The sequence below is a fragment of the Wasmannia auropunctata genome, unplaced genomic scaffold (assembly GCF_000956235.1).
Source record: "Wasmannia auropunctata unplaced genomic scaffold, wasmannia.A_1.0 LD336069.1, whole genome shotgun sequence".
Classification (NCBI taxonomy): domain Eukaryota; kingdom Metazoa; phylum Arthropoda; class Insecta; order Hymenoptera; family Formicidae; genus Wasmannia; species Wasmannia auropunctata.
The window spans coordinates 2,929,081-2,956,524 of NW_012026821.1; the positions used below are offsets into that span (position 1 = coordinate 2,929,081).

General features: G+C 43.3%; 4 protein-coding genes across 6 annotated transcripts; 1 reads left to right on the forward strand and 3 right to left on the reverse strand.

Moving 5' to 3' along the window:
- Positions 1 to 1,243: 1,243 nt before the first annotated feature.
- LOC105450193 (anaphase-promoting complex subunit 2) lies at positions 1,244 to 7,165 on the reverse strand. 2 transcript variants are annotated; one of them, XM_011689935.1, is made up of 9 exons: positions 7,092 to 7,165; positions 6,463 to 6,543; positions 5,412 to 5,856; positions 5,090 to 5,325; positions 4,793 to 4,973; positions 4,479 to 4,704; positions 4,185 to 4,369; positions 3,387 to 3,932; positions 1,244 to 3,305 (listed from the first exon to the last, which is right to left on the reverse strand). In XM_011689935.1, the coding sequence occupies exons 1-9, from the start codon at positions 7,149 to 7,151 to the stop codon at positions 2,866 to 2,868; spliced, it is 2,400 nt and encodes a 799-aa protein (XP_011688237.1). In that variant the 5' UTR covers positions 7,152 to 7,165; the 3' UTR covers positions 1,244 to 2,865. The 2 variants fall into 2 exon arrangements, with proteins under 2 accessions (XP_011688237.1, XP_011688236.1); XM_011689934.1 differs by having other exon boundaries at positions 5,090 to 5,328.
- LOC105450192 (transmembrane protein 177) lies at positions 6,549 to 8,291 on the forward strand. The gene is made up of 3 exons (XM_011689933.1): positions 6,549 to 6,654; positions 6,948 to 7,093; positions 7,173 to 8,291. Exons 1-3 carry the CDS (start codon positions 6,577 to 6,579, stop codon positions 7,951 to 7,953), a joined length of 1,005 nt encoding a protein of 334 aa, XP_011688235.1. The 5' UTR covers positions 6,549 to 6,576; the 3' UTR covers positions 7,954 to 8,291.
- A 201-nt stretch (positions 8,292 to 8,492) lies between these two features.
- LOC105450230 (golgin subfamily A member 4-like) lies at positions 8,493 to 25,834 on the reverse strand. The gene is made up of 17 exons (XM_011689976.1): positions 25,454 to 25,834; positions 22,303 to 22,516; positions 21,750 to 22,181; positions 21,224 to 21,634; positions 20,962 to 21,140; positions 20,687 to 20,875; positions 20,152 to 20,382; positions 16,817 to 17,162; positions 16,205 to 16,667; positions 15,312 to 15,517; positions 15,122 to 15,209; positions 14,413 to 14,582; positions 10,287 to 14,331; positions 9,860 to 10,176; positions 9,636 to 9,665; positions 8,881 to 9,183; positions 8,493 to 8,789 (listed from the first exon to the last, which is right to left on the reverse strand). Exons 1-17 carry the CDS (start codon positions 25,498 to 25,500, stop codon positions 8,766 to 8,768), a joined length of 7,695 nt encoding a protein of 2,564 aa, XP_011688278.1. The 5' UTR covers positions 25,501 to 25,834; the 3' UTR covers positions 8,493 to 8,765.
- Positions 16,140 to 17,497, reverse strand: LOC105450191 (40S ribosomal protein S2). Of its 2 annotated transcripts, none has more exons than XM_011689931.1 (3): positions 17,466 to 17,497; positions 16,817 to 17,162; positions 16,140 to 16,667 (listed from the first exon to the last, which is right to left on the reverse strand). In XM_011689931.1, the coding sequence occupies exons 2-3, from the start codon at positions 17,159 to 17,161 to the stop codon at positions 16,179 to 16,181; spliced, it is 834 nt and encodes a 277-aa protein (XP_011688233.1). In that variant the 5' UTR covers position 17,162; positions 17,466 to 17,497; the 3' UTR covers positions 16,140 to 16,178. The 2 variants fall into 2 exon arrangements, with proteins under 2 accessions (XP_011688233.1, XP_011688234.1); XM_011689932.1 differs by lacking the exon at positions 17,466 to 17,497 and adding an exon at positions 17,281 to 17,368.
- Positions 25,835 to 27,444: the final 1,610 nt, after the last annotated feature.

Below are 27,444 nucleotides of genomic sequence, written 5' to 3' on the forward strand. Positions count from 1 at the left end.
GGATATGCGCAATTCGAAATTCAGTGCACACAACGTTAGCGGTAGTAGTAGTAGTAGTAGTTTTATAATACCGTTAGTTTATCGGATATTTTTACTCCCCCCGTGGGGAGGGGGATTTCGTTGTAGCACGCGCGCGATGTGTCTCCAAAGTATTTTATTTTCTCTCTCTTCTCGCGGCAGCGATGAAAATGTTGTTCGCGTTTTTCCCAGTACTTACGACTACGCTGGCACCTCTCCGTCTCTGGAGGTGGCAGCGCGAGAATGTGACAACGTTAACAATAATAACTTAACGCAATGATATATTTACGCGCATTTTTAGAGCTAACTGCTGAAGGAAGGTGTCGCGCGAAAAAAAATCAAGCAAATGAGAAGAAAATTCGCGAATATATTCGTGAAGCGAGCTTTTCGAGAAACCTCGTCGGAAATGTTCGCGATTGATGCCAATTGAGCATCTTCTTCCTTTTTTTTCTCGTGCGACACACCTCTCACGTCGGAGAAACTGTCAAAATTCTGTACAACTCTCTCGCATAAATGTGCCTTATGTAATATTAACGTAGTGCGGTGTAGCCGCGTTACCGTTCTAGATAAAGCTTTGTTATCGATAGGCTCTACGTAGTAGCGTTTTTAGAACTGTGCAATCAAAATTTAACTTTCTCGCGATAATGTTGTATCCCTGGAAAGAGAAGGCTAGAACAACGCCGATTAGATTGCTCTATCCAACAGTCTTTCTCGTTACGTTGCGAGAAGGGCTGTTAGGTACACACACACACACACATCCGTAGCTAGATTCACGAATATCCCGAAGATAAGGCTTTAAAGAGGTATGCGCCGTACATGCGGATGCACATGAGAGCTACATGTATATATTGTTTCAGCTGAAAGTATTAAGAGAAGTGTTATTCGCAGAGAGAATATTCTAGGACGTCAATGTGCAATACGTTGATGAGAGAAAAGTCATCCAAGATACGTTGCCAAGGTTCGTTGAATAAAATTGTTGATTTTAACTTTGCGAAAAAAGAAACTTACTGAATTAAAATCGCAGGATTATCAAGTAGATATACGTATATACATTTGCATAAATATATATAAAATCGTTGTCAGTATCATCGGGCAAAACGACGAAGACAAGAAACAATGGAGGTATCGGTATTGTACCTATATTGTTATAATTTTCTGCGCCGCGGAATTTACTCGCGAGATATTATTAATCATTATGAATATAAACAAAAAAAAAACGTATGTAATCTCTGTCTACATACATGCAAAGAGTGTTTGCGTGAGAGAGTGACTTACTTAATATCGACTTTATCATTATATTAGAGAGTTGCACCACTTTTTAGGTCTGCCATATTGTACATGTAACAATTAAGAAACGAATATCAAGTTGCACGCGTTATATAACTTCTGTATAGTCAGTTATGTGTCAAATGTTATACTCGTTCTTTCGACAGATATTTTTGAACTTTTTGTCCGAGGAGTCCCTCCTAGATGTAGTAGCAGCCGATAGCTCGGTCCTTCGTGTATATATAAGCGTTGGAAAAAAAAAAGTATACACGCACACATTTAAGAGTGATCTGAAATCTACTTAAGTTCTCAACGTAAAGAAAAAAATAACAAATATATCCGATATATATATGTATATATACATATATATATATATATATATATATATATTTTATTATTGTACGTAAATAATTGATTTTATGAAATATTTTGGATATCATTGTCCTCCATTAAGTGCGATCTTACAATTTACGAATTATATTACGCGCATTCGCGAGCGTGATTATACACAGAACAGATATGTATACTCTTTATGTATATGCTGTCTAATACATATAACGCGCGTGAGAACGTAAATTATTACACATGTATACACATAATGTATTATACATATGCACTGACACTCAGTTGAATATCCGGACGGTGTGAATAAGTACCGCTGTAATTTTACTTCTGCGTTTTCCAACCGGCGAATATGTTGATTGACTCTTGTTATAATTTTGCAAAGAGAATCAATTTTAATATTTGCGTTGTTTCAGAAAGAATATGATAGTTTATACAGTTCGTATAACGTTATCGCAGCGTTGCGGTTATCGATTACATAAACGTCCGATCTTTTTTTCATTATTTCTTAATTCTTTGAGATTATTATTATTATTATTATTATTATTATTATCATCATCGCAGAAGTAAACGCCGGCGTGATTTATTTACACCCTGTTATCGTATTTATAAATGTATACAGATAAGTTACATAAGAAATTATATATGTGCAAGCAATCTTGTTAGATCTTACGGCATGCGAATTTACATTTATTATTCTATATAGTTATATAGTTTTTTTGCCGAAATTTATTGTATATGATAATTTTTTAGTTTCATATTTTATTTTAATGTTGATATATGTGCAGGATATGTGGCAATATTAATGTGTAAGTGACAATGAAAAGCAATTCTGTTTTCTGAAATCTCGGAAAGATCTGATTACGAATCATAGTATACTGTACGCTACTTATGGAAGAAAATTTACAATTTACAATGAAAAGTGCAAATAAAATAGTTTATACAAACATGTATAAATACTATGATGAACGGTAATAAAAATATTTTTTCAATACTCGACACTTCCTTGACACTCGAAATGATAAGTACAAGTTTCCGTTTTATCGATGTATATATGCATATTTTAATAAGCTATCAAAAAGTAAATGGACATTTCACGCAGAATATTTACATTAGCTTTATTTCTCTGTTGAAAGCGATATATCCTATGTACAAAAAATATCATTTAATATAATATCATAAATAATTTTCTTACTGTTACAATCAGTTACAAGTAACATGGAGAATCTCTTTATTCCTTTACGACTTCGGTAATCGATAGAAACTACCGGAGAGCAACAGTTGATGTTCCCTGACTTTTCTATCCAGAAACTGCCTCAGTTCCGGTAAACCGCACTCCACGGCGCCCGGTCCTTGCGACGCGAACATTTTCAACATCTGATGAATCCTCTCTATCGGCAGTGAGTCCAGATTCGTCAACATCCCGACGATGTACGACCAGAACACCTGCAGCTCCTCCTCCCTCTGATCGCTCGCCGAGGCCATTGCGCTCTCAGCCTCCTCCTCCTCCACAATGTCCGCCGACAAACGGTTCTTAGATATACTCTCCTCCTGCAGAACAAACACGTCGGTGGAAGTCTCCTTCAGCAGGCCTTGCGACACCCAGAATGCCATCTTGCGTCGCAGAACGGTCGCCGGTGCGTGCATCACCTCCGCCAGATCTTGCAAAGTCCACTCATCTGCAAATTGAATTCAATTTAAAAAAAAACGATCGTTTCGCTATACTTTCGACTCGATTCAAATCAACGCGTTGATCTCACTTTTATCCTGGAAGTGCAAAATAATGGTCGCGTGCACCGGCGTGACGTTTATATCGAGCTTTCTGTCCTTCAATTCGATTTCCAGGCTCACGTTTCCCAAGTGAGGCTTCCAACAGAGCGTTCTGTTTCCCTTCAACGCCTCGAACGCCTTGACGTATTTGTTCAATTGATTCTGCACGATGCTCGGCAGTTTCAATTTCCAGTCTTCCTTGAACGGCGGCCAGAATTGCGCCGATAAAATGAGCGCGGAGGTGGGGAAGAGTTCCCTCTGCAAGTTGTAACTGGTATCGGAGTGAATGTTACCATCTATCCTCTTCGAATCGTAAACATCCTTCAGCATAACTTCGCAGTAATGCAATTGGTTCTCCCCGAATCGTCTCTTCAACAACTCCAAATGACGTAACTCGCGTGCGGTATGATAATTGAATTGCGAGAGCAGTCTGTCCGCCAGCAATGTGCGATACTCGTTGACGAATAAGTCTTGGCTGCCGTAAACGTTCACCAGCGTGGAGATGATGTCGGACACTTTGCGCTGTGTCGATTTAGCTGGAAGAATAATTTTAAATTTTTATTGAAAAAAGAATTCATTAAAAAAATCTTAAATATTTCGGTTGACCATACAAATGTTGCAAGTATTGTTTGTGATTCAATTTCGACTAAAAGATCTTAATTTGGAGAAATATATAAATTTTTAAATCTAGCTCAGAAATATAGGATTACAGTGATAAATGCAATTTAAAAGAGCACGGATTTTTTTCGCGCTCGAAGCCAATCATAGATGGAAATTTTGCGGTTTACCGGGATCAGCATCGACCGGATCCGGCATCCATTTCTCCCAATCTTCAGTATCATCGTCCGCCGAGCCGTCGTCCAGCTGCAGACACTCGCCTTTCTCCAATTCATCGGCTAACTCGCTGGATGAATCATCAAGCAGGCTATTAACGACGGAACGTACGGTGTCCTCTCTACTCCTCAAGTAGCACCTGTAGAATAAATCGAACTTGATAAAAAAAAAAACTGAACTTCCTAGTATGCCATATTAAATTCGGATTATGGATCGCAATTTTAATGCGACAAAACAAGGGATCTCACTTGATAGGCTCCGTTACGGCTTCTAGAAGAACCCCGGTTGGGTCGAGGTGCTTGAGCGCTTTGATCGCGGCGATATAAGCGGTTACTATATCCGGGGTATTCACACCGGCGTGCAGGAGCCTCGTTTTAATCGCCTCCTGCAGATTTTTAACCAGAACGTTTCGTTTATCGGTCCTTTCTAAACAGACTCGGAGATCATCCACCGCGGGCTGCGACTCGGGATATTCTAGAGAAAAAAAAAGTAATATGTAATGGTATATAAATTGCAAATATGAATCGTAATAAATCTTTCTAGATATATGAACTAAATGTACCTATTATTATATTAAAGAGATGATCGATTCTTATGTTAGTGTACGTTTCGTACAGGAAGTGAGACAATTTCTGCTTGAACTTGTTTATGGCGTTGCGAACGTCGTCGCTAAGTGCCACCGTTTTCGAGAAACCGCCGGAATAAACTCTTATCAGCCAATTCATGACGACAGTCTCGAGCCACTAAAAAAAAAAATGCAATAACGATCCATAAAGGTGTTATTATTGTATAATTAAATTATTTATCATTAATTTAAATTATTGTACAATAGTTCTGTTATATAAGAGAGCTAACTTACATTTTCTAACGAGATCAATTGCGAGACGTCGAACGTTTTATCGCACGTTTGAATTACATGATTCTCGATACGAATGTGGATTAGCGATGTGAGCACGTTTCCCACAAGCCTTTCCAACAGCTCCAGCTCGATTAATTTTCTGTTCGTCTCGTGAAACATGTAAACTATCATCTGGCAGCGGCAGTTCTCCATTTCCTGACCACATCCTGTACACTGGATCTCGCTGATCGATACGTCTGCTTTAAAACGTACATTTCCTATTTCATATATTTCCGACAAATAACAGACACAAATAATAAAGATAAATATTTGTGCGATTTACCCTGCGACGTGTTATCCGAATTGCAGAATACGTTGAACGCGATTTTATAAAAGTGTTCTATGATACATTCATGGCACAGAGGTAGTTGGCTCAGTAATGTCGCTCTCACGATGAGCTTGAATCGCGTCTCTACATCTATGTCGTCCTCGGCGCTCGGCTGAGACGTCTCGCTTCTGTTCTGTCTTAAGTACTCCAGCTTCTTTAGAATCGGCAGAAACTCCGTGAGACTGGCGTACAGACCGTCAACGGCGGACTTGAACAATTCAAAGCCCCGCTGGCCATCCTCCGTGTACTCGAACTTCTCCCAGAACGACGGTGCCACGTGACAACGGATGTATTGTTCTATGTTATGAATCACGATCTCTATTATATACTGCGTCGTCTTGAGGAACTGCAGAACCTCGACTAAATTTGCAAATTCCTCCTCCGTGCACTCCTCTTGAATCTAAAAAAAGAAAGATTATCATGCAGAGAATTAGAGAATTAGGAATTAGAGAAATGAATCGCTGAAAGATTACATACCTCACAATCAGTATAATGGAAATATATTACACAAACTGTTTTTTTTTAGTTATATATATTGTAATCTAATTTAAAAAAGACACGTATTCATTGAAACTTCAAGTATGTATTAAAGATGCAAATTCCTGAATATAATATCAAAATTATCTGAAATAATCTATTTGTCTAAATCTAAGTACTTAAATTATCCACGTAATCAGAATCGTAATAGCCAATGTAATATAAAGTCTAGTTAAAGTAATATAAAAATCTATGAAAAAATTCATAAATTCACGAATTACAGAAAGAAAATCAATTGCAAAATGTAATAAATTTATAAAAATTATATAAAACTTTTTCTTGTACATTTATTCATTAAACAAATGTACATTTATTAGCAAATTCGGGCTGTATTTACATTCTGGTATACTCATGTTTTTGAGGTTACGATTTCACATACCGTGATTCATCGTCGATACCGTAAAAGATATATTTTATTGATGAAAAAGCAAATTTGTAATACTCAGTGTATAACATATATTGTACTTACCTTTCCCTTAATTATTGGAAATACATATTCCAACCGGTCGAAGAAATTCTGCTCCTCCTCTACCACCGCCATGTTTAAATACTAATGGCACCAGGCACATGTAAACAACGTTGAATGTTAGGTTATATTTATGTTAGGTTAGGGTTTACGATCATCCGGATCATCAGGAGAAGCAAAACAAGAAAGAGAGAAGTATAATAGATTTTTTGGAGTTCTTTTATACGTTCGAGTGACTTCGATCAAATTTCGATTAGCTTGTCGAGTAATATAGTATTTCAGCAGTATTTCATCAATGTGATATAATTAATTTTTCATTGCCTGACACCGAAAGTTCTAATCAGAGACATAATACGAATCAGAAGTTTTGCCGCAGGCAACTTTGCCGGTTGATCGCCAATGATTAAGTTAATCAAATGTCGATCGAGGTCGTCGTCGGAGAGAATTAGCGATACCGATGACGGAAAAGTGCACGTCTTTATTTTCAGAATCGCAGGATGAGCATGAATAAATTTTCATTCAAGTACAGGAACGTGATTCTGGGTGTGACCGCGACCGCCGTTGGATACTGTGCGGTCCTCATGCCGCACACCATCCTCCTGGAGAAGTACAGATACATAGTGGCCAGATACCAGTGAGTAGCGGATGTTTTCAAGATTCGCATTCCCATTCCGAGTCTGTTGACTTGACATCCTCTTTCCCCGAACGCGCAGACTAGGCAAGGAGGTGCCGTTGGGCCCCGAAGTCCAGCAGAGAATCCAGCGGGTGATGGACGACTTGAAGCTGCCGGACGACGTTAGGAGCGCTATAAAGCCCTTCAGCGTGTTCGGCTTCGATCTGCTCCACGCCGGCACGCTCGGCGCCAAGTACGGCGCGATACTGGGGATTCCCGCCAACTTCACCAGCACGACGGAGGAGCTCCGCGAGAATCTGCAGATCAGGGAGGAGCCGATAGACTGGACGCGGCAGGACGCGCGGGCCTTCCTGCAAGCGGTGACGTTCTCCGAGAACGCGGAGAGATTCGCGATAGCGCGTGAAATTCTGCGCATCCAGGCGCAGGAGCCGTACTTCAATTCGCTCGCGCTGGTGCTGACCGTCGCGACCCTGTGGACCCTCTCCAGCGTTATGTCGCGCCGATTCGTCAGGCTGCGCGAGAGCAACGCGCTAGCGCGGCGTATGTTTTACGCGGTCTTCGCTCTATTCGGTGCGATACTGTGGTTCGGCGTGAAGGACTTTCGGAGCAATCGTCTCGACAGGGAGAACGACGAGGCCCTGTGCCGCTTAGGGGCCGATTACATCAAGGGCGGACAAGAGTTCTATGAGAAAACGTTAATCAGAAACCAAACTCTGAGGACTCTCTTCGAGACGGAAGGGAAAAGTATATATACCGTTTACGGGAACGAAGAGAGCTTCCTGAGACAGAAGCACGTGCCGCTCTCCCACAGGAAGGATTTCTTCGACTCGCATCTACGAAATTTGGAAGGTATGAAATAAGTTGATTTCTTTACATCTAGAATTTTATAAGCATTTTTTTCACCATCCAAAATCCTTGAATGAAAAAATCCTTGAATCAAATTTTTAACGATGCCAGAGTCTCTCGCAGTTTTCTACTTGAAACATATTTTTTTATTTATGTAATTAACAAATAAATGCATGGGTCTACCATTTTGTACGCGTAAAAAATAGGATGGAACGTTTATGTGATGAAGTATCTCGTGATCGGACATTTAATGTATAGAAAAGAAAAAGCTGTATATATATTTCTGATGTTATCAGTTAAGCTGATTGTTGATAAAATGCGATATCTGTAATAAACTACTTGAAAAACAGCATTCATTAGGAATATGTGTTATTAATTACATTATATATATATATATGCACAGTCTCTAGACTAATTGTAAGTATTATACTTATAACATTACGACGTCCTTAACGTAAAAAGCGTTTGTCATCGCGCAAAGATACATACTTCAACGCATGTGTCCCAGCACATGGTTGTCTTTCACGCGACAAAAATCACAGGTAAGAACACATTTTGTACATTATATATTTCTATATTATATATAAGCCTTCTCACATACGATAACATTCTGTTAAATTAATATTTATAAAAATCTGCAAATTTTACATATTGTAGCTAGTTTGTACAAATTCTTGTTTCTTCATTATACAATATATATATATATATGTATAGAACCGAAGGTACAACTCGCGCGTGCGACCTGTAGAAACCTAGGATACACAGGCAGAGAAACACGTCAATTGCCTATAGAATTCTTCTATACAGAAAAGTCGTACATCTCGGACTACGTGAGACCAAGCGACCCAAACTGAAAAAAAAAAAAAGATTCGTAACGTGAATGCTAGATACATACATACTAAGTTACGTAGAGAGATTACTTCGTGTGCGGCTTCGCTTACCAGAGTTAACTTATCCTCCTCCTTCTTAAGTATCTTCGTGGTTTGCTCTTGATCGAACTTGACGACGGCGGCGATCACTCTGGCGAGCACCATCGTCTCCCTTCCCATCATATACTCGAACAGAATATTCCTAAGGTACTCGATCTCCGTCGAGTCTTCCAGTGTATCGTGCCGCAGGTTCACCAGTTTCCTGAGCTCGGCGATTTCGCGCCTTTGAGACGTCAGGGTCTGCTGCATGGTGTGAATCGAGCCGGTGCTCGTTTGTATTGCGGCCATCGCCACGCGCGAAGTGCTCTCCAATTCCTGTGAATGAAATTCCCATGAAATTTCAATTCAACTCGGAACTCATTGTCAGTTATCTCATTAAAGCCCGGTTCCACAAATATAAAATTAACTTTAAACTCGGTTTACTGTTTATCCCTTTCTAAGGCCCATTTCTACCAATGTAGATTAACTTTAAATCTCGGTTGAATTTATTCTTTATCTTCTTCTAATTCTTAGAATTAGAAAAAGACAAAAATTAAGTTAAACCGAGATTAAAGTTAATCTACATTGATAGAAATGGACATAATTCTTAAATTAGAAAAAAAATAAGGCGAGTTGAACTTCGGTTAAATCGAGTTAATGAATTGTAAAACCGGATCTAAGCAATGCAATGCGCTAGGCGCTATGTAAAAGAAGCATACATAGAGAAAAAGCTATGATATGATAATGACTTTAGGCGTTAAAGAAAAATAAATGAAATAAAACTTTACCTCGGAAGCTGCGTCAGTCTGTGCATCAGGCTGAAAATAATGCGAAATACGTGAACGCAAATTAAAAAGTTGAATTAAATTAAAAAAAAAAATAAACATAATACGCACGTGCATATGAATAAATTGTCATTTAAACATATATATATATATCTAAGCAAATAAAATAATTAAAAGAATATATAGCGCTAAATTAAATTATACTTTTTTAGATTACGCAAAATTACCTTTCTTTCGTTCTGCCATTCTTTTGTTAGTTCATTCAATTCATCGTCGTGTTTAACTTGCAGATTGTCGATTCTCTGCTGCACTATAGCCTTCCACTTTTTCTCTATTTCTTTTATCTCATTAGTGTGCTCCTCTTTAATCTGCACGATTGTTTTTACTAAGCGCTCAATATCCTTTCCCTTCTCCGCTACCTCGTCCTTCTTCTCCAGAGCGAGGCTCTCGAGCTGCTCGGACTTCTCTGTCAGCTCTATTTGACAGTCTTTCAATTGTTCCTTATACTGCTGCACAATATTCGACTCGAAGTTGTGTTGACGATCTACGTAAAAATTAGATACTGATTATATATTGGAAAACGTTAATCAAAATTCTTTTGTCTTATTACATATAAAAAAAATATACATATTTTCAAATAAAATAGCGTCTCACCGAAACGTTTCTCCAACGCGGCTTGGAGCTCCTCTTCCTTGTCGTGCAACTGAGCTTGGAACTCTTTCACCAGCTGCTTCAGCCTCATTCCTTGTTCCTCCTCGTTAGTCTTCAGCTGTTCCCTCAACTGATTAGTCTGCGATCTCAGTTCGTTGCTTGCCAACTGCATCTGCGTCTCTTTCGCTTGGAACGTAATCAACGCTTCGTCGAGTTGTGCCTCCAATCGCTGATTCTCCTCGCGCAACTTGTCGCTATCGAGCTGCAGGCATTTTGCGTCTCCGTTCTCGCGGATGGTTTCCAATTCTTTTCGCAGCGCATCGTTCGTCCGTACGAGGGAATCGATCTCCGACTGCAGGCCAGCGGTCTTCTCTTCCGACAGCGCGAGCGAGTTTCTCAGCGTGTCCGCGCCCTTTCTCCTTTCGTCGATTTCGAGGGAGAACCGTTTTAAATTCCCAATCTCTTGCGACATGTTGGATATCTTATCCTCCAATAATTTTATCTCCGCGTCTTTCGCCGTCAGTGAATCCTTCAGGGCGCCCACCTCCGACGACGAATCCTTCGCGGACTGCAGAGCGTCGATCTCCGACTGCAGCCTACAGTTTTCCGTCCGCAGAGCCTCCAAGCTGGACACCTTAGACTGTAAATTATTTACATGAGTCCGCAACTCCGTGCTGCTGGAGTTCGCACTCTCCAACTCGGCAATTCTGTCCTTCAGAGCTTTCCGCTCGGCGATCAGCACGTTGTACTCCGAACGTATCGCCTCGGCGTCGGAATTCTTTCGGATCATATCGCCGAGCTCCGATTTCAGCTGTGCATTCTTACCCTCCACATCTTTCATTCTTTCAACTTCATCCCTCAGCGACTTCAACTCCGCGGAAAGCCGCTCGTTCTCCTCTCTCACGAGGTTGCCGTTTGTCACGGCTGTGTCCAACTCGGAAATTTTACCCTTCAGCTCGGTGTCCCGCTCGTCGAGTTTCTCTTTAATTCCTCGCGATTCTCTTTCGCTCGCCGTCAATCGCTCGCTAAGCGAATTCAATTCCGCATCTTTACGTTCGAGCTGCGCGTTAACGTCGCTTAGCTCATTGCTCAGACGTTCAGCCGCCTCGCTCTGACTGTTCAGCTGAGACTTATACGATTCCACGTAACTCTTCACCGTTCCACGCAGTGCCTCGATCTCCTTCTCGTAGTCGGCGATTTTCCGCTTCAGATCCTCGTCGTCTTCGCGCAGCTTCTGATTACGGCTCAGCAGATCGTTGTGCTTGTCCTTCAGATCTTTGTTCTCCAGGGTGATCGTCGCGAGCTGAGAATTTTCCAACTTCAGCGACTCCATCTGCTTCTCGGTGGTCTTCAACACGCTGGACAATTCCGCCTGCCGAGACTTCGCTTCGTCAAGCTCGGCTCGCGCCTCCTCGATCGTTTTACCTTGCCGCTCCTTGATAGTTTTCATCTTCTTCAACTGCACGAGCTTCACGTTCACCGTTTCCTGCAACACCTTGTTGTTCTCCATCAACTCGGCAATTTCCTTCGCGTGATTCTCCCTCGTCGCTTGGTACTCCGCTTCCAAATTCAAATACTTCCGCACGTGTTCCTCGATCGTCTGTATGTGACTGTCGCAAGTGGCCTTTAAATGCACGACGTGCTCCTCCTCGCTCGCCAGCTTCTCGTCGCGTGTCTTTATCTCGCCCTCCTTCTCCGCCAGATCGCTCTTCAAGCGAGCGATCTCCGATCTCGTGGCGCGCAGCTCCTCGCGCAGCGCGTCGTGATCGCTGCTCTCCGACTTGTACGACCTAATGACTTCGGTTGCCTCGCGTAACTTCACTTTCAATTCATCCACCTCCTTGACGGCACGACTGGCTAGCGCATGCTTCTCCCTCAGATCGTCGATCTCGACGGACAACGCGTGATTTGCAGACTCAAGATTCTCCAACGCCCTTAGCCGTTCTCGCAGGGCCTCGACTTCCCGCTGCGACTGCGTCAACTCGCGCGACGCCGCCTCCAGATCGTGAATTTTAAAATTGAGATTATCGATCTCGGCGATCAATTTGTTGTTCGTTGTATTGAGTTCGTCGTACTGGTCGCTCTTCAGCGTCATCTCTCTCAATCGTTCGTTACTCTCCCTCAGTTCCGCTTCCAGTGCGAGTTTGCGATTCGTAACTTGCGCGAATTCCGACTGCAACTCTGCCTCTTTGAGCGTAAGCTGCTCCAGATCGGTTATCTTCGAACGCATTTCATCCACTTCGGATCGCAGTGTTGCGTTCTCCTCTTCGAGCTTTGCAAAAGATACGGCAAGGGTCGCGTTCACGTCCGATAACTTGGCCTTCTGACTTGAGAATTCCTCCGTAACGACACTTTTAACGTCCATGCAGTCCTGCTTTAAACGCTGCGTACAATCGTTGTAATAAATAAGACGATTTATCAAATCGCTCCTCTCTTTCTTCAGTAAATTTATAACCGAACTGTCCGCCTGAATCTTGTTCTTAAGGTCGTCGACCGTAGATCTGCAGAATTCCAATTCACTTTGCATCGCGCTTAATTCCATCTTTTTGTTCTCCAGCTCTTCTCGCAGCCCAGAGAGCTCCTGCAATTTGTCATTCAGCGATTTTATCTCCGCTTCCTGCTCGGTCAATTTATGCTTAGCCATTTCGACCAGGCCCGTGTACTGTTGGACCTTTTTATTATAATTTTCACACACCTGATCCCTGTCGATCAACGCGCTCCTCATGTTCTCCAGTTCCTTGTCGACGCTCTGCACCGTCGCTTGGAGCTTCTCGATCGTCGAGTCGGCGTCCTTCCGTTTCTCCTCCGCGACAATCCTGTGCGCATCGTACTCCTGCTTCAGGTCCGAATGTGCGGTCTTGCAAGCAAGCAGTTCGCTCCGCAGCGTTTCCCTGTATTCCACATTTTGCTTCTCTATCTCGTCCAATTTATGCTGCACTTCCTGCAACTCGGCTTCCTTCTCCTGCAAACGAAGCGTCACTTCGTCCAGCCTGTTCTCGTCTTCCGTTCCCGTCCCCTCACCGTGATCGATTTTCTCGGGGCGACGTTTCGCTTGTCGCGCAGATTTCGCTGCTTCGACCTTCTCCTTCGGCGCGTCGTGTGCCGTCGCGCTTTTATCCGCGGCTACACTCGAATCAGCACGCAGGGACTTCAGTTCACTCAACTCGGCCTTGTATCTCGCCACCGCCTCGTTTGAAGTCTCCTTATCTTCCGTCACGTGCTTCAGGTCGATTCGCAGCTGCTTGATCTGCTCCTCCTTCTCCTCGAGCTCCCTGTGCACGGAGAGCTTGTTCTCGGCCAACGAGATCGCCGCTTCCTCCTCGCGTCTGTGCAAAGTGTCTATTTGTTCGGTCAGTCTCCCAATCTCGGCACGCGCCTCGCTCAATTCACCCTCCGTCGCGCTTATCCTCTCGGCAGTGGAATTCTTCAGCGCCTCGTGATCGTTCTCCAAAGTGTTCTTCTCCTTCATCACCTCCACGAATTTCTCCTTGTTACGCTTCAGGGATTCCTTGTACTTCAAAACGAGGCTCTCCAGCTTCTTCAGCTTATCCTTTAACTGAGCATTTTCTACCGACAGCGCGTCACTCTCCTCGTTAGACGGCTCGTTCGTCAGATCGATCAGATTCGCTTTAGAAATCTCCTTAGGTTGAGCGTCTTCCGTCACCGAATTCTCTAACGTCGGCCCGCTCGCTTGCAACAATTTTATCTTTGTATTTAACGTATTTATAATGTGATCCTTCTCCTCTATGTCGTTCCTCAGCACGTCCTCCAAGTGCGCCTTCGCCTGCTGCTCTAATTGACATTGCTCCTTTAGGTCGGTTATCCTCCTTAGAACCTTGTCCTGCGTCTCGACCAACACGGACTCCAGTCTGCTCTTCACTCGGTCCAATTCGCGATAGTGCGCAGCCAGATCCGTATACCTGCCGCGATACTTGTGATACTTGGTTTGCACCTTTCGGTAAGCAGAGTACAGCTGATCCTTCGTAACTCTGTCGAGATGAGGACTGATATTATCGTCCACTTCGCTAGCCGACTGATCCATGTCCGACTGCAAAAGCAAAAAAAAAAACTATCAGCGAGAGAGTTAGGATCAATTAATCGTCGATAGGCGATTTCTAGCGCGACGAACCTGTAAATGATATAAATTCGGAGGACTCTCGTACATCGGAAACAACGAGGATGCGTCGCTGGTGATGCTGCTCACCGAGGATCTTCTCGAGATCTCCGCGCGATTCGGCGACGGTGACATCAGGTCAACATTTTGGAAGCTGTGTTTCGCCGGAGTGTTCTTTGGCGTTTCTGCAAAATGAAGAATTCCATAATCATCTACAATCAAAGTATTCTACATGCAGAACATATATATATTAAATACAGAATACTATTGTATTATCCTGTATGTACTGCGTCGTGTATGGTAATATTTATAAAATACTGTACAGGATGCGTCGTCAGAAACAGACTGCTTATGTACAGTCGTGGACACATCGGTTGCAACACATTTTTTTTATAGGTTTCTAATATATTTAATATACATAATATCTATTTTATAGATAACTAATATTTTGCAAATGCGAACCACGATGTACTATCTTTAGTCTAGAGACAGTATAACACCAATCGTGGTCCCCATTTGCAAAATATTAATGCTTTTTGAAACCTATAAAAAAGAAAGTGTTGCAACTGATGTGTCCATGACTGTACATATACAAGTCTCTTTGAGATCCTTTGTGTCTCCGGAGTAGAAGTGTCCTCATTCTGGCGACTCATCCTGTACATGCCAAATCTTCTCTGTACACCTGGTGGTAAAACTCGCCAAGGCGAGATCAAGATACACTTACCGTCCCCATCCTCCGTCAGACTGAAATTGTCATTCGACGCCGACACTTCCTGAATGGAGCTGTTGGACAGGGCCGGCGACACTACTGCCTGCAAGAAACAACAACAAAAGAAGAGTTCAATTGGAGATCGTCACTTTCGTAGAATTGCGTTCGGAGCGAGAAGAGGGAGAGATTGAGAGAAGAGTGTGACCTGTGCCAGTTGTTGCACGCTCGCCTGCAGCCTCGCGGGCGACTGCTTCATCTCCTCCGCGAGCTTGTCCTTGAATTTCTTGAACATCCTGGCGTTGTGGCTGTCGGAAGCTGCGGTCGGTGATAAGCGCGCGATACGCGCCCTCACAAGCGAAATCAGAGTCCTTCCGCGACGGTGGTTCGCGCGCGACGTACAGTAACGGCACGCTGTTTACGTGGACTCGGGCGGTCGGGCACGGTGGCGCGGGCACGGGGAATCCGGACTGCAGCGGGACGGTCCGGCACTGGGGACATAGTGGACACCGGAGACGCGCCTCCTCTCTCTCTCTCACTCACGCCGCTTCCTCGCGAGAACACCTCCGATAAGGATAAATCGAAACGAAAACGTCTACATTATTTGATTATCCCACGTATGCCAACTGACACATACAACATGCGTACATGGGTGTGTGTGTCGACCGCCATTACCGTGTGGGCGCTCGATGACGTCATCGGGCAACAGAGCCATCAGACGCCGTTTTCAACGTTGACTCTCTCTTGCATGACGTAATTGTTTTACAATTGCGGCAATAAAACGATGACTTAAAAAATCGTGATTTACAAAGAATGGTCTTTACGACAGTATTTGCCAAATTCCGATTAAATTAAACGCACAGAGATGTTGAGTGGCCGATAAGAATATTAAAAAATGTTCCAATACTTCCGCAGAGATATAACAGAGAAATAAAATTAAAACCCATCTAAAATAAATTGATAAAGCACGCTGGTAGATCAAAATACGCTAGTTGCGAACGACTTTCGAGGAATCGCAGGGGAAAATGAATTATGCTTTTAAGGTCAAAATGGCAAATGGATATTTAATATTTATTCAGACAACTTCGGCCGCCCTCGCGCCTCCTTTGTGAGTCTTGGACAGATACTCGGCGAACTCCTGGTACGGCGCCTTGGCCAGCGCCTGCTCCTTCCACAGGTCGGGCGTCAGGTACGCGTACGTCTTGGCGATCGCGGCGTACGTGGCCTTGGCGAAATTGCCGAGCGTACAGGTGGAGCCTCTGGCCGAGGTGTAGCAGTCCTCGATGCCGGCCATCTGAAGCAGCTTCTTGGGTACCGGAGCGGACACGATGCCGGTGCCCCTGGGCGCCGGGATCAGGCGCACCTGTACAGAGCCGCACTTGCCGGTGACCTTGCACGGCACCGTGTGCGGCTTGCCGATCTTGTTGCCCCAGTAACCGCGTCGTACCGGCACAACGGACAGCTTTGCCAGAATGATGGCGCCGCGGATGGCGGTGGCCACTTCCTTGGAGCACTTCACTCCCAGTCCGATGTGCCCATTGCTGTCTCCAATGGCGACAAAAGCCTGTGAAAGATGCTCATATCAAATATATATTTGTCGCACGTGATTTTCTCAATCGCGTGATCACTATTAGATTATTAAATCTTTGCTTTTCTTGTTCTAATTTTTTAATTGGTTATAACGTCCCAAAACAAAAAGAACTGCTCGTTTACCTTAAAACGCGTGCGTTGACCTGCTCTAGTTTGTTTCTGCACAGGCATGATCTTCAAGACCTCGTCCTTCAGATCCGGCCCGAGGAATCTGTCGATGATCTCGAACTCCTTGATAGGCAAAGAGAACAGGTAGATGTGTTCGAGCGATTGTATCTTGCCGTCTCTGACCAGACGGCCCAGCTTCGTAACCGGAACCCATTCCTTGCTGTCCTCCTTCCCGCGTCCGCGACCGCGTCCTCTGCCTCTGCCTCTGCCTCGACCCCTCAGGCCACCGCGATCTCCCGCGCCGCGAGAACCGAAACCTCCGCGAAAACCGCCACGTGCGGCTGGAGCAGCGTCCGCCATTCTGTTAAATAAGATACGATCAAGATATGTATTGAATCAGAATTAGGAGAATATAATTAGTGAGTCTTGAAAATTAACACCGGCATGTATATCTGAAATTTTGTAGTGATTAACCTAACCTAGCAAGCCAACACGTGGCATTTGAGAATTATACTTCGAGTCGTGACGAAAACCTTTCGTGCGAGAATATTTTTCTAATGTCTCCTACGACTGAACATAAAACGTATAATAAAATCAAAATTACTTTGTGTTTGTGACACAGATAATTGGAGAAAATTTCAGAAATATATGTTCACGTAAATACCTTATTGCGTAGAATTGCAGAAGAATCAGAAGAAAGTCATTGGGGTTGGGGAGAGAGTGGGGAAACCAAACTACAGAGTACAGGCCAATCCGCATCGCGAGATTTTTTTTCCCCACAGTGGCCACACTGTATGCGACTAGCGTCACTAGCGCGTAAAACCCTAAATCGATATTCGAGTATATCGAAGCCTATCGAACGTCTCGAAGTTCGAACGTCGCTGCGCTAACTTTATGAGCGGCATGGGTATGCATGTAAGCGATTAAAAATTGTTATTCTTCTCCGCGTTTTGTGCCAAAAAGTACAAGTACGGTAATAATTTCTGAGACTCTTCTGATAATAAAAAAAAATAAGTTTGTTCGGATTCCAGATGCGGAAGTGCTCCGTTCAGCCGAAAAAAACATTGCATATCCATCACGATTAATTAATAAAAATTGTTATTCGTTTTCGCCGTTGATCCAATCGCGTTGGGCCATAAGACTTTTCGTCAGAATTAACTCGTCAAGAACTACGTAAATACTCATAAATTAATATATAAACATATTAAATACTTTAAATGCATAAAAATTTGAGCACATGCTAAAAAATAATTTACACAAATATATGGATGGTATTAATAAAACGTTGACGAAAGGGACAAATTCTCGTTGACTTACAACAATTTTAATGACAAAGCACGACAGTACACATAATATACGAAAAGTTTCTTGTGGGCCCCAAAAAGCGTTCTCTACGTGTCACTTTAAATAGTTTAAATACATACGAGTCTTACGTCACGTAACATCTGATCTGCTGATATGCCACGTGGTCGATTGCGCGCATTCGGACGGAACGGAAGTAGTCTCACGATCCTGGGGATCACCGAGACCAATATGAAAACTCGAGCGATTGCTTCAGTAGGCAGACGCGCTTGACGTCATATCCGATATTTCAAAAACCGGGCACGTCTTATAACGACGGAAGAGTACAAGGCGACATTCACGAAGACGATTGATCGATTTATGTTGCTTTTATTGCTATCGTACACTTAAATAACGCTGTAACACTTGCCACAATATATAACATATATTGTCAATTATTATGTCCTCGGCGATCACCCATCAAACTCTCCGAAACATCCCGTCTCAGTCGCATTATCAACAATGTTATAGGACGATCCATAATCAAAAATCTGGGAATATAATATATATATATATATATTATATATATATATTTATATATATATATAAATGCTGAAGATGCTTCAGCTATTACAGAGGGCTCGCGTCTTCTTCCGCATATACAATCTTACAAAGTACACGTTGGAAAGGAACTGAAACTGCCGTTACCCATTACATAATTTCTCTCTAGTAGTAAAAAAGGAAATCCCGTCGTTTGCAACGTAGATGTAAAAACGCATCTGAAAAAACGAGGAGTTCAAGCTGAAGCTTTATTAATCGCATTAACAATGTTTTTGTTTTACTTCGTCGACATGAGTTGAGGACAGCTCGTTTTACAATAGTGCGGTGAACCGTTTATCCCAGTATCCCGGGATGTGACTCGACGAGACTCTAAATGGGTATATATATATCTCTTTCGCGCGGTACGCGATCGCGGTACCGCGGACAAATAACGCGCCCGCGTTAATTTCGCTCGCGTTTCCTCCTCGATCGGCCCTCGATGCGATACCTGAGTTATAAAAGTATATTATTGTACTGAGAGAGCGGGGGGGAGAGAGAGAGAGAGGAGACATATCGGGCGCACGGTGAGATGAGATCACACATCTCCGAAATGCACATCGGATAATACTTTGGTAAAGTACCGGCGGCGAGTATAATCGAGACAGCGTATGTGTGTGTTTGACGACTCACGAGGCAACGTCCGCGAGGCTAACAGGATCGATCACGGGAGGATCGTCGCACTGCAATTTTCTTTTTTTTTATCTATCCGTCACAAGGCGATGTCGAAGGAACGATTCGAAGGCGATTATAATGTGCACTTGCTGCGACCTACGAGCCTGTGACTTCCTCCCTTTTAGCGTTTAAGTCCATCTACGAATCTAGTCGTGTCTCTATTGTGCATCGCAAAAGTCGCGCTCTCGCGAGTTTACTGTGCTTCCTATCGAGAGAAATCCCGTATACGCGAAATTCGCTTTCTCAATTTCCGCACGTTGAATTAACTCGGCATTAGGACCTTATCGCACGGTATATATTTTTTTTCTTCGTCACATCTAATTATATTTTTCGTTAAATAATTTCGTCTAATTGCGTGATCGGGAAGCGAATTAAGAACACCGTGTACCGTGGGACAAGAATCTTACTCAGATGAGGTTTTATGTTAGAAAAAATATCTCATGCGTTTATTTCGCCGTATTTTCGCTTCTACAATCGAAAATTCGAACTTTTTCCTGTCGTGATTCTGAACCACGCGCGTATTGGATATTTAATTTAAAAGTAACATTCTCGTAAATACGTTTATCTCCTACGTATTTCTACAATACCTCGTTCGAGTGGTGGACTGAATGTTTTCCTGCTCGTCGAGTTGAAGCAGCTGGGTGTAATAATGCCGCCGTATATTGCCCCGACACGTTTCTTTCCCGATAAAATGTAAATAGAAGCGTATCTCGATTTGTTGACGCGCAACTAGTCGGGCAATCGATATTACCGGATTAATCACGCCGAATTAACAACGAGCGACACCCCCGGTTTAGGATCTCATGTACGGATAGTCGTATTCCCGTATCGGCGCAAAGGTCTCCTTAATGGCTTGCGGGGACGCCCAGCGAAGAGCGTAGTGAGGACCGCCGGCTTTGTCGTTTGTGCCGGACATTCGACTGCCGCCGAACGGCTGTTGGCCGACCACTGAACCGGTGGATTTGTCGTTGACGTAAAAATTGCCGGCAGTATACTTAAAGTCCTCGAGTGCCTTCCTCGCCCAATTTCTATAAAAACATACGTACATTTGAAAATAATATATCATTATAGTGTCATCGAGCGAGCGTAAAAATTTTGGGAATTTATCGAAAATAGTTCAATATCAAAAAATATTAATCATTACATGTACTACAAATCTTATACTATAATATTTTATACTTTAATGTGTAGAGAATAATTTTAGAGAATTTTAAAGGCAATTTAAAATAGAATTGTATAACATTTTTGCTTAAATTCTTTTCACGCTCATTACATGTATGAAATCATGTCATGTGTTGTACAATATAACTAGTACATTCGACTTTTACTTACTCATCTTGCGCGAATATCGCGCCTGTTAAGGCATAAGGCGTGGATGTTTCCACCAGTTTTACCGTCTGGTCCAGCTCAGAATCCTTGTACACGTATATCGTTAATACCGGGCCGAATATCTCTTCTGTCATGAGTTTTTCCTTCGGATCTTTGGATTGTACTATTGTCGGTTCGATGAAGTATCCGCACCTGGAAAGAACACTTTCATCTCAGAACGACAGATTAATTAAGGCAAATAGTGAAGCTATTAACAATTGCACAATAACGGAACGTACGAATCGTCGTAGCCCCCACCGCCGAGAATTTCCATCTTGGGTGACTTCTTTGCGTACTCGATGTAACCTGAGATCCGTTTGAACGCGACGGCGTCTATAACGGCGCCGGTAAACATGGTAAAGTCTCGAACGTCACCGACTGTGAGTTTCTGACGAAGAGCTAAGAGGCCGTCTTTCACCTGGAACGAAAGTTCAGAGAGGTATCACACGGATGCGCGCTCCTAAGGGATTTAACAGAGCTACTCATTTTCGCTGGACCCACCTTGCCCCACAAAGACTCCGGCACGTACATTCTACTGCAAGCGGAACACTTCTGCCCGTTGAACTCGAATGCGCTTTTTATCGTCGCGTTGACGACCGTCTCCACGTCGGCGCTCGAGTGGACGAAGTGGAAATTCTTGCCGCCGCACTCGCCGACCAACTTCGGGTAATTCCGGTACTTGGTGAGGTTCTGACCGATCTGGATCCACAGGCGGTTGAACGTCGGCACCGAGCCGGTGAAGTTGAGCCCGGAGAGGTGGGGCGAGGACGTGATGGTGTCGCCGAACACCGGTCCATCGCAGGGAACGAAGTTCACCACGCCGGGCGGCACCCCGGCCTCCCTGCATATTTTAAAGATCCACCAGTTGGACAATAACGCGGTGTCGGACGGCTTCCAGAGCACGGCGTTACCCTGCAATCGCGGCATGCACGTCGACACGTGCGTGTTATTATTAGCTTCGTTACTTCAACCGTGAACGCGAGCCTCGCGATTAAAGCGCTGTCGGTATGGTTTGCAAATTACAAACCATCAGTGCCGGCGTGTAGCTGAGATTACCGCCGATGGCAGTGAAGTTGAAGGGCGACACCGCCGCGACGAAACCGTCCATGCCGCGATACCTCATCGAGTTGCGGGTTTGTTGATCCGGCGAGATCGGCTGGTACTTGAGACTCTCCTTCACGAAGTACGCGTGCATCTTGAAAAAGTCAATCAGCTCCGCCGCGCTGTCGATCTCCGCCTGGATCACGGTCTTGCTCTGGCCGAGCATCGTCGCGGCGTTGAGACTCTGCCTGTACTTGGTCGCCATCAGATCCGCTATCCTCAACCACATATCCAACCGATTCTCGATCGGCCACCTCTCCCATTCCCGTTGCGCCTTCACCGCGACGTCGATTGCCTTCTTCACGAGCTCCGGCGTCGCCCAGTAATACTTGGCGACTTTTTCCTTGTGATTGTGTGGCTAAAAAAAATTTACGGTTGTCTTATGTAACTGAGGAGGATAAATCACGCGCGTGGGTCGCGCGTAAGAACTGCATTCCATAAAATCGAGGAAAGGAATCGCGATTAAGATGAAGACAAACCATGACTTGATATCTGCACAGATTGGTCTTGATCTCCTCATCTCCGATAACTAACGGCACCTCCTCGTATTCGCAGCTCATCTTATCCAAGACCTTCTCCAGCTCCGCTCTTTCCGGGCTGCCCTTCTTGTAGCTGAGGACCGGCTCATTCTCCAGCGGAAAGTCCGGCGGGTTCGACACCGGGACTATCGAGCCCAGGCATCTGCTGCTGACTCTGTCGAAAAATAAATAACGTCAGGGTGCGAAAAAGTTGTACTATAGAAAGTAGATACGTGCCGACAGATAAACTGAGATTTATCTAAAGTCTCAAGAGTCCTCTTAAGAATCTTGTCTACTTGTGATATGATCTTCAAATATTTACTCGACCACTTGTGGTAAAGTCTCGAGTTAACAGTCTTATCTATTGTCGTCAAATATGCACTGGAATTTCGGAACGAGCCCCATGCAATGCAAACGAACACCTGACACGAGCCGACAAGTGTCGTTTTGTCTTTGTTACTCATTAAATGTCAAGGATAGAATGACGTTTGTTTCAACTTGTGTCAAGCATTATCAGTGTTTGCTTGCCGATGTCGCGTGGACGACAATATCGAGCTGCAAGACTCGAGTATTTTTGGAACAAAATGAGGAATTTTTTTATGCGTCTTATTTTGACCTGACTTATCATGTATAAATCAATAAGAATTGAATTAACATATAGCATAGCGAAAGGGCATCATACTCGCGGATGAGAACCGCCGCGATGATAATATTATACTTATATGTTTTTTCTCAACTTGACTCTAATTAACGCGGTGTTATCGATATTTAATTGCGTAGATAATTACGACAAATTACGCTTAATGTAAGTTGCTTTACGGCGAGAAAATATCACTTTTACAATAACATCCATACCATTCCAAATGATAAGATCTAATATTGTTTTCGATTGTAAATCATTTTTGAGTTGATTTGAAATTAATTATTTTCCTATAGATATAATTATATTACAAATATTATGATTAGATGTATTGATCGATGTATAAAACCCGAAAATTTTTGTGAATATTCACTAATAACTTAAGAAGATATTGTACCCATGTATTTATATGTATGTTTTCATCGCGATAAGGACACCCACGACTGTTTCTAATTCCGTCCTCTTTGAGGCGAAGTGCTCGCCTTCGCTATGTCGAAAAGGAAAAAAACAAGTGGAAAAAACGCGATTGCTGTATTTCCACATAATTCAGGATTCAATCGCAAAAATTGTGAATCAGTGCGATGGATAAACACAAGACACAAATCTTGAAGAAACGCAAGTACACTCTTACGCGCGTTATCCCTTCTGATCCTTTGAATGGAAAAGCCGGAGGCTGATGTGTCAATCAATGTTATCGCGAGCATCGTAATTAACGGACCGCGTGATCTGTCGTTAAAGCCGACGTAACCGTATCGCGGTGAAATAACGTTATTGCGACTAATTCTGTAATTCGTTAACGACAGATATTGTTATACGCATTGTTGTTGCGCAAGATATGTAGTAAAAAAAAATTGCGATGTTATAAACTATTGCTAAAAGTTACAGATTTTAGTCTCTGGCGTGAGTCATATCGAACGATATTCGAGTGTCCTCGAGATGATATAGGTATGTAGAATATGTATAGAGAAGTAAAATATAGCCGCTAGAATCGGCGTTGACAGTGAGTCAGCTGTCGGAGTGCGTTTGACAGATGACCTGTTTTTGCCGAACGGAACGGAATAACGTCTCTAAAAACATATAAAATAATATTGAAAAAAAAAATAAAATCTCTGAAGTGTGCTGGTCTTTTTTTAATTTTCTCTTCTTATTTTTTTCGAATTGCAGAATAAATGGAAAGAGAAAAAGAAAGGAGGAGAAACTAGACTATAGAAAGTGGCAATCTTTGCTCTCGAAGTCAATCGAGAGCACATCAATGTGATTGATGTATGTACGTACAAAAAAAAACCGAATTAAAAAAACGACCAATTGCATCGCCTCTTTCGGTTTCTCCTTCATTTAGGATTTAAAACGTGACGAACTCTAATAATGATAGCAAAGTGTAGACTTTGTTGGCAGAATGCCAGCGGAAATATAACGAAATCTGTTAGTAAATGGATAATAAATGGACTGCAGAATTTGAGTAAAATCTGCCGTTTTATTGCAATTTAAATGATCTATTGCGAAAAAACAAGATTATACACGCGCTGCTTTCTGCTGGCAATCCTCCGACAGAATGTGAGCTCAACGTAGACGCAGCTGACGCTAATCTGCCGCGATATTCTGCTCGAATCTTCTGGCAAACTACTAGCGTTATCGCCAATATTTAATTCATTGGACCAGAAGGACAGGTGATCGGCGAGTGCCAGTCTGTGTCCATTTCCATCAATTAACTTTTTAATCCCAGTTTAATTCATTCTTTATTTTCTTTCATTTTTTCAAACTAGGAAATTTCCAAAAATTAACATTGATAGAAATGAACACAAAAGGTGGCTATATATGATAAATCCCGATCAGGAGACACGATAGTGGCTTGGTGTCAAGTGTTTAAAAAAATTTAAATAAAAAATCATAATATAATATGTCAAGCCTATATATTAACTTAAACGGCGATAAATCCAACCGGCAGAAGCGCTCTTAGCAGAAACTTGGAAACATTTATCATATGTAATCTCTTTCCGTATTCAAATGACAAAAAATTGACAATTCTAATTTACGTTAATAACTGTCGCAGTAATTTTCGCAGCAGTCACTTGATGAATTATTTAGGTCTGATTCGAGATAATCCCGAAATTATGTCGCGTGGTCCGTGATTCAAAGCGAATCGAGCGTCGGATCGAAGCGCGTTTACTAGTACATACATTACATATGTCAACGTCCGCGGACATTGTCAGGTACAATTCGACGAAAATATTGCCTCGCGCGCGGACCACACGTCGCCCGCGACGATCGATGGAACTTCCTCCTTTTCGTCCAGGAGGAAGCGGCGGTGTACAGGGCCGAGCGAGAGGAGATCGCGGAGTTGGGTTATCCGAACGGGGGAACGCGCGCGATTTTTCGCGATTCGCGATACGATCGATATCGTCGCCCAGGACGACGGACGGAGAGGAGGCAGACGTGTTCTAATGACGGCACCGTCGTGCGGGATCTACTCACTTTTGGGTATTCGCCAGCAACGCCTGACGACAAACCAGGCCCAACATCTTCCGGCGGTGAGGTGACGGGGGACGGGTAGCGAGGGGAACGAGAAAGAGAGAGAGAGAGAGAGAGACGGGAAGAGGCAGGGAGGGAGAGAGAAAGAGAGAGAGGGATGACGTCGGCGCGCGGCCCTTCGTCACGTCACACACGACGACTTGAAGGGGCAGACGAGGTGCCCTTTTCGACTGACAGATCCCGCCGGATGTACGACGCGACTCTCGGATCTCCCTTTTCCTCACGCGCCCGGTGCGCCGAATTGCCGAAACTGCGACGGAACACACGGATGCCCGTGTTCGATGCGAACACCGCGCCGTCGGCCGAACCGCGCTACACCGGGTTCCCCACCTCTCGCGGGAGCGTCCAGGGCCGTACGATTATCCGGAGCGGCGGGAAGGTGGCGAGGGGGAAGGACGATCGCGAGCCGACGCGACGGCGGCGTTGAAATTCCGCGTGAAATATTCACGGCGAATGCGAAGCCCGTCGCGTCTTACTTGACGATGCGCGAAATCTATCCTAGCTCGTCTTTCATCGATAAATATTAATTAATTACCGATTATCTGTTGTCATTATGTTATTCACTGATTTTGATCCGCGGTACAGCTGATCGTCGATGTACCAACAGAACGCGCGTGATGAATATTATGTTACTCTTTTTTTTTATTCTATATTTAAAAACGAAAAGAAAAAATTGTTTCTTTATCTCTGTGCAATAATTTTTAATTTAACTTAATTTTTTTATTTACATTGATGTACTTTAATAAATTTGGATTTGCCAATTACATTTTTAATTTCGCGTATTTCTGCTAATCACGCCTTTTTCCCGATGTCATTGCCTTCAGAAAAAAAGACGATTTTTTTTCAGTTTATGGGACCTGTTATCCGATCTTTTGTCAGCTACAAAAAAAGAAACGAAGAAAGAATTTTAAGTAGTAGTCAAAACCAAGTATTGTCGGGCACCTTCGTTTACATCGCTCGTTCCTTACCGTAAACCATTTCTCACCCATGTCTAGATTGATTCTAATCAAAATCAATGACGGTCGATCAGACCGCATTAACGCAAGGCATTCCTTTGTCAACGCGTCTACGTTATGTGGAATAAGAGAAACGGGAGTTCAGGTCTTACCGAGGAATTCGAAAGCGCCAATCCTCCTTATCTCGACGGATAGAGAGGTCCGATTTGCGAAATTTCGGATTCACGTCTCAATTCTATTTTCGATGCCCTTCTTCTCTTTTCCTCTTGTACCTTCAGGAAGCTTCCGTCGTCGAGCATCAGGTCTCGCCTCTGGTGTTGAATTATTAATAATACCTACCGACTCGCGTATATGCCGCAGCAAACAACTGCTGTGTTTAAATGCCAAGCGTGTCGACATGCATATGGACAATTTATAATACGGACGCCGTGCAAACGAGAGAGATCTTTGTGCATCAGCCTGACGTAACTTGAAAAATTCAAGACACTTTAGTCGCACGTCGAACTTCTTCGGTGTTAAAACGAAAGAGTCATTAGGGGGAGATAAACTTTACGCTGTTCTAAAACTCGCGCCGAGAATTGAACGATCAAAGAAAAGCGCGTCACGTAAAACAGAAAAAGAATATTTTAAACAGTACTTATATAACTTATTTAACAGTAATTATACAATTATACAATTATGAAATGTAACACAGTTAATTCTCTTGGGTGCACAGTCGAGCGCGAGCTACTAGTTTTTCTCTAATCAGAGTGTTGTGTCTGACATGTCGCGCGTTAAAATCAATCTCGGTTTCAACGAGCGTGAGCTTCGTGTAACTAGATCCGACTGTAGCGCGGACAGGAATAAGTACCATTCTGGAAATGATCGATTTACATCGATTTACATGTTAACGCAATCAATAACTCCGACAAAAGAGCTCGTAAGTCGAACGCTATTGTATTCCAGTACCGCTTGTCACGGAACTTTTCAGTCGCATTC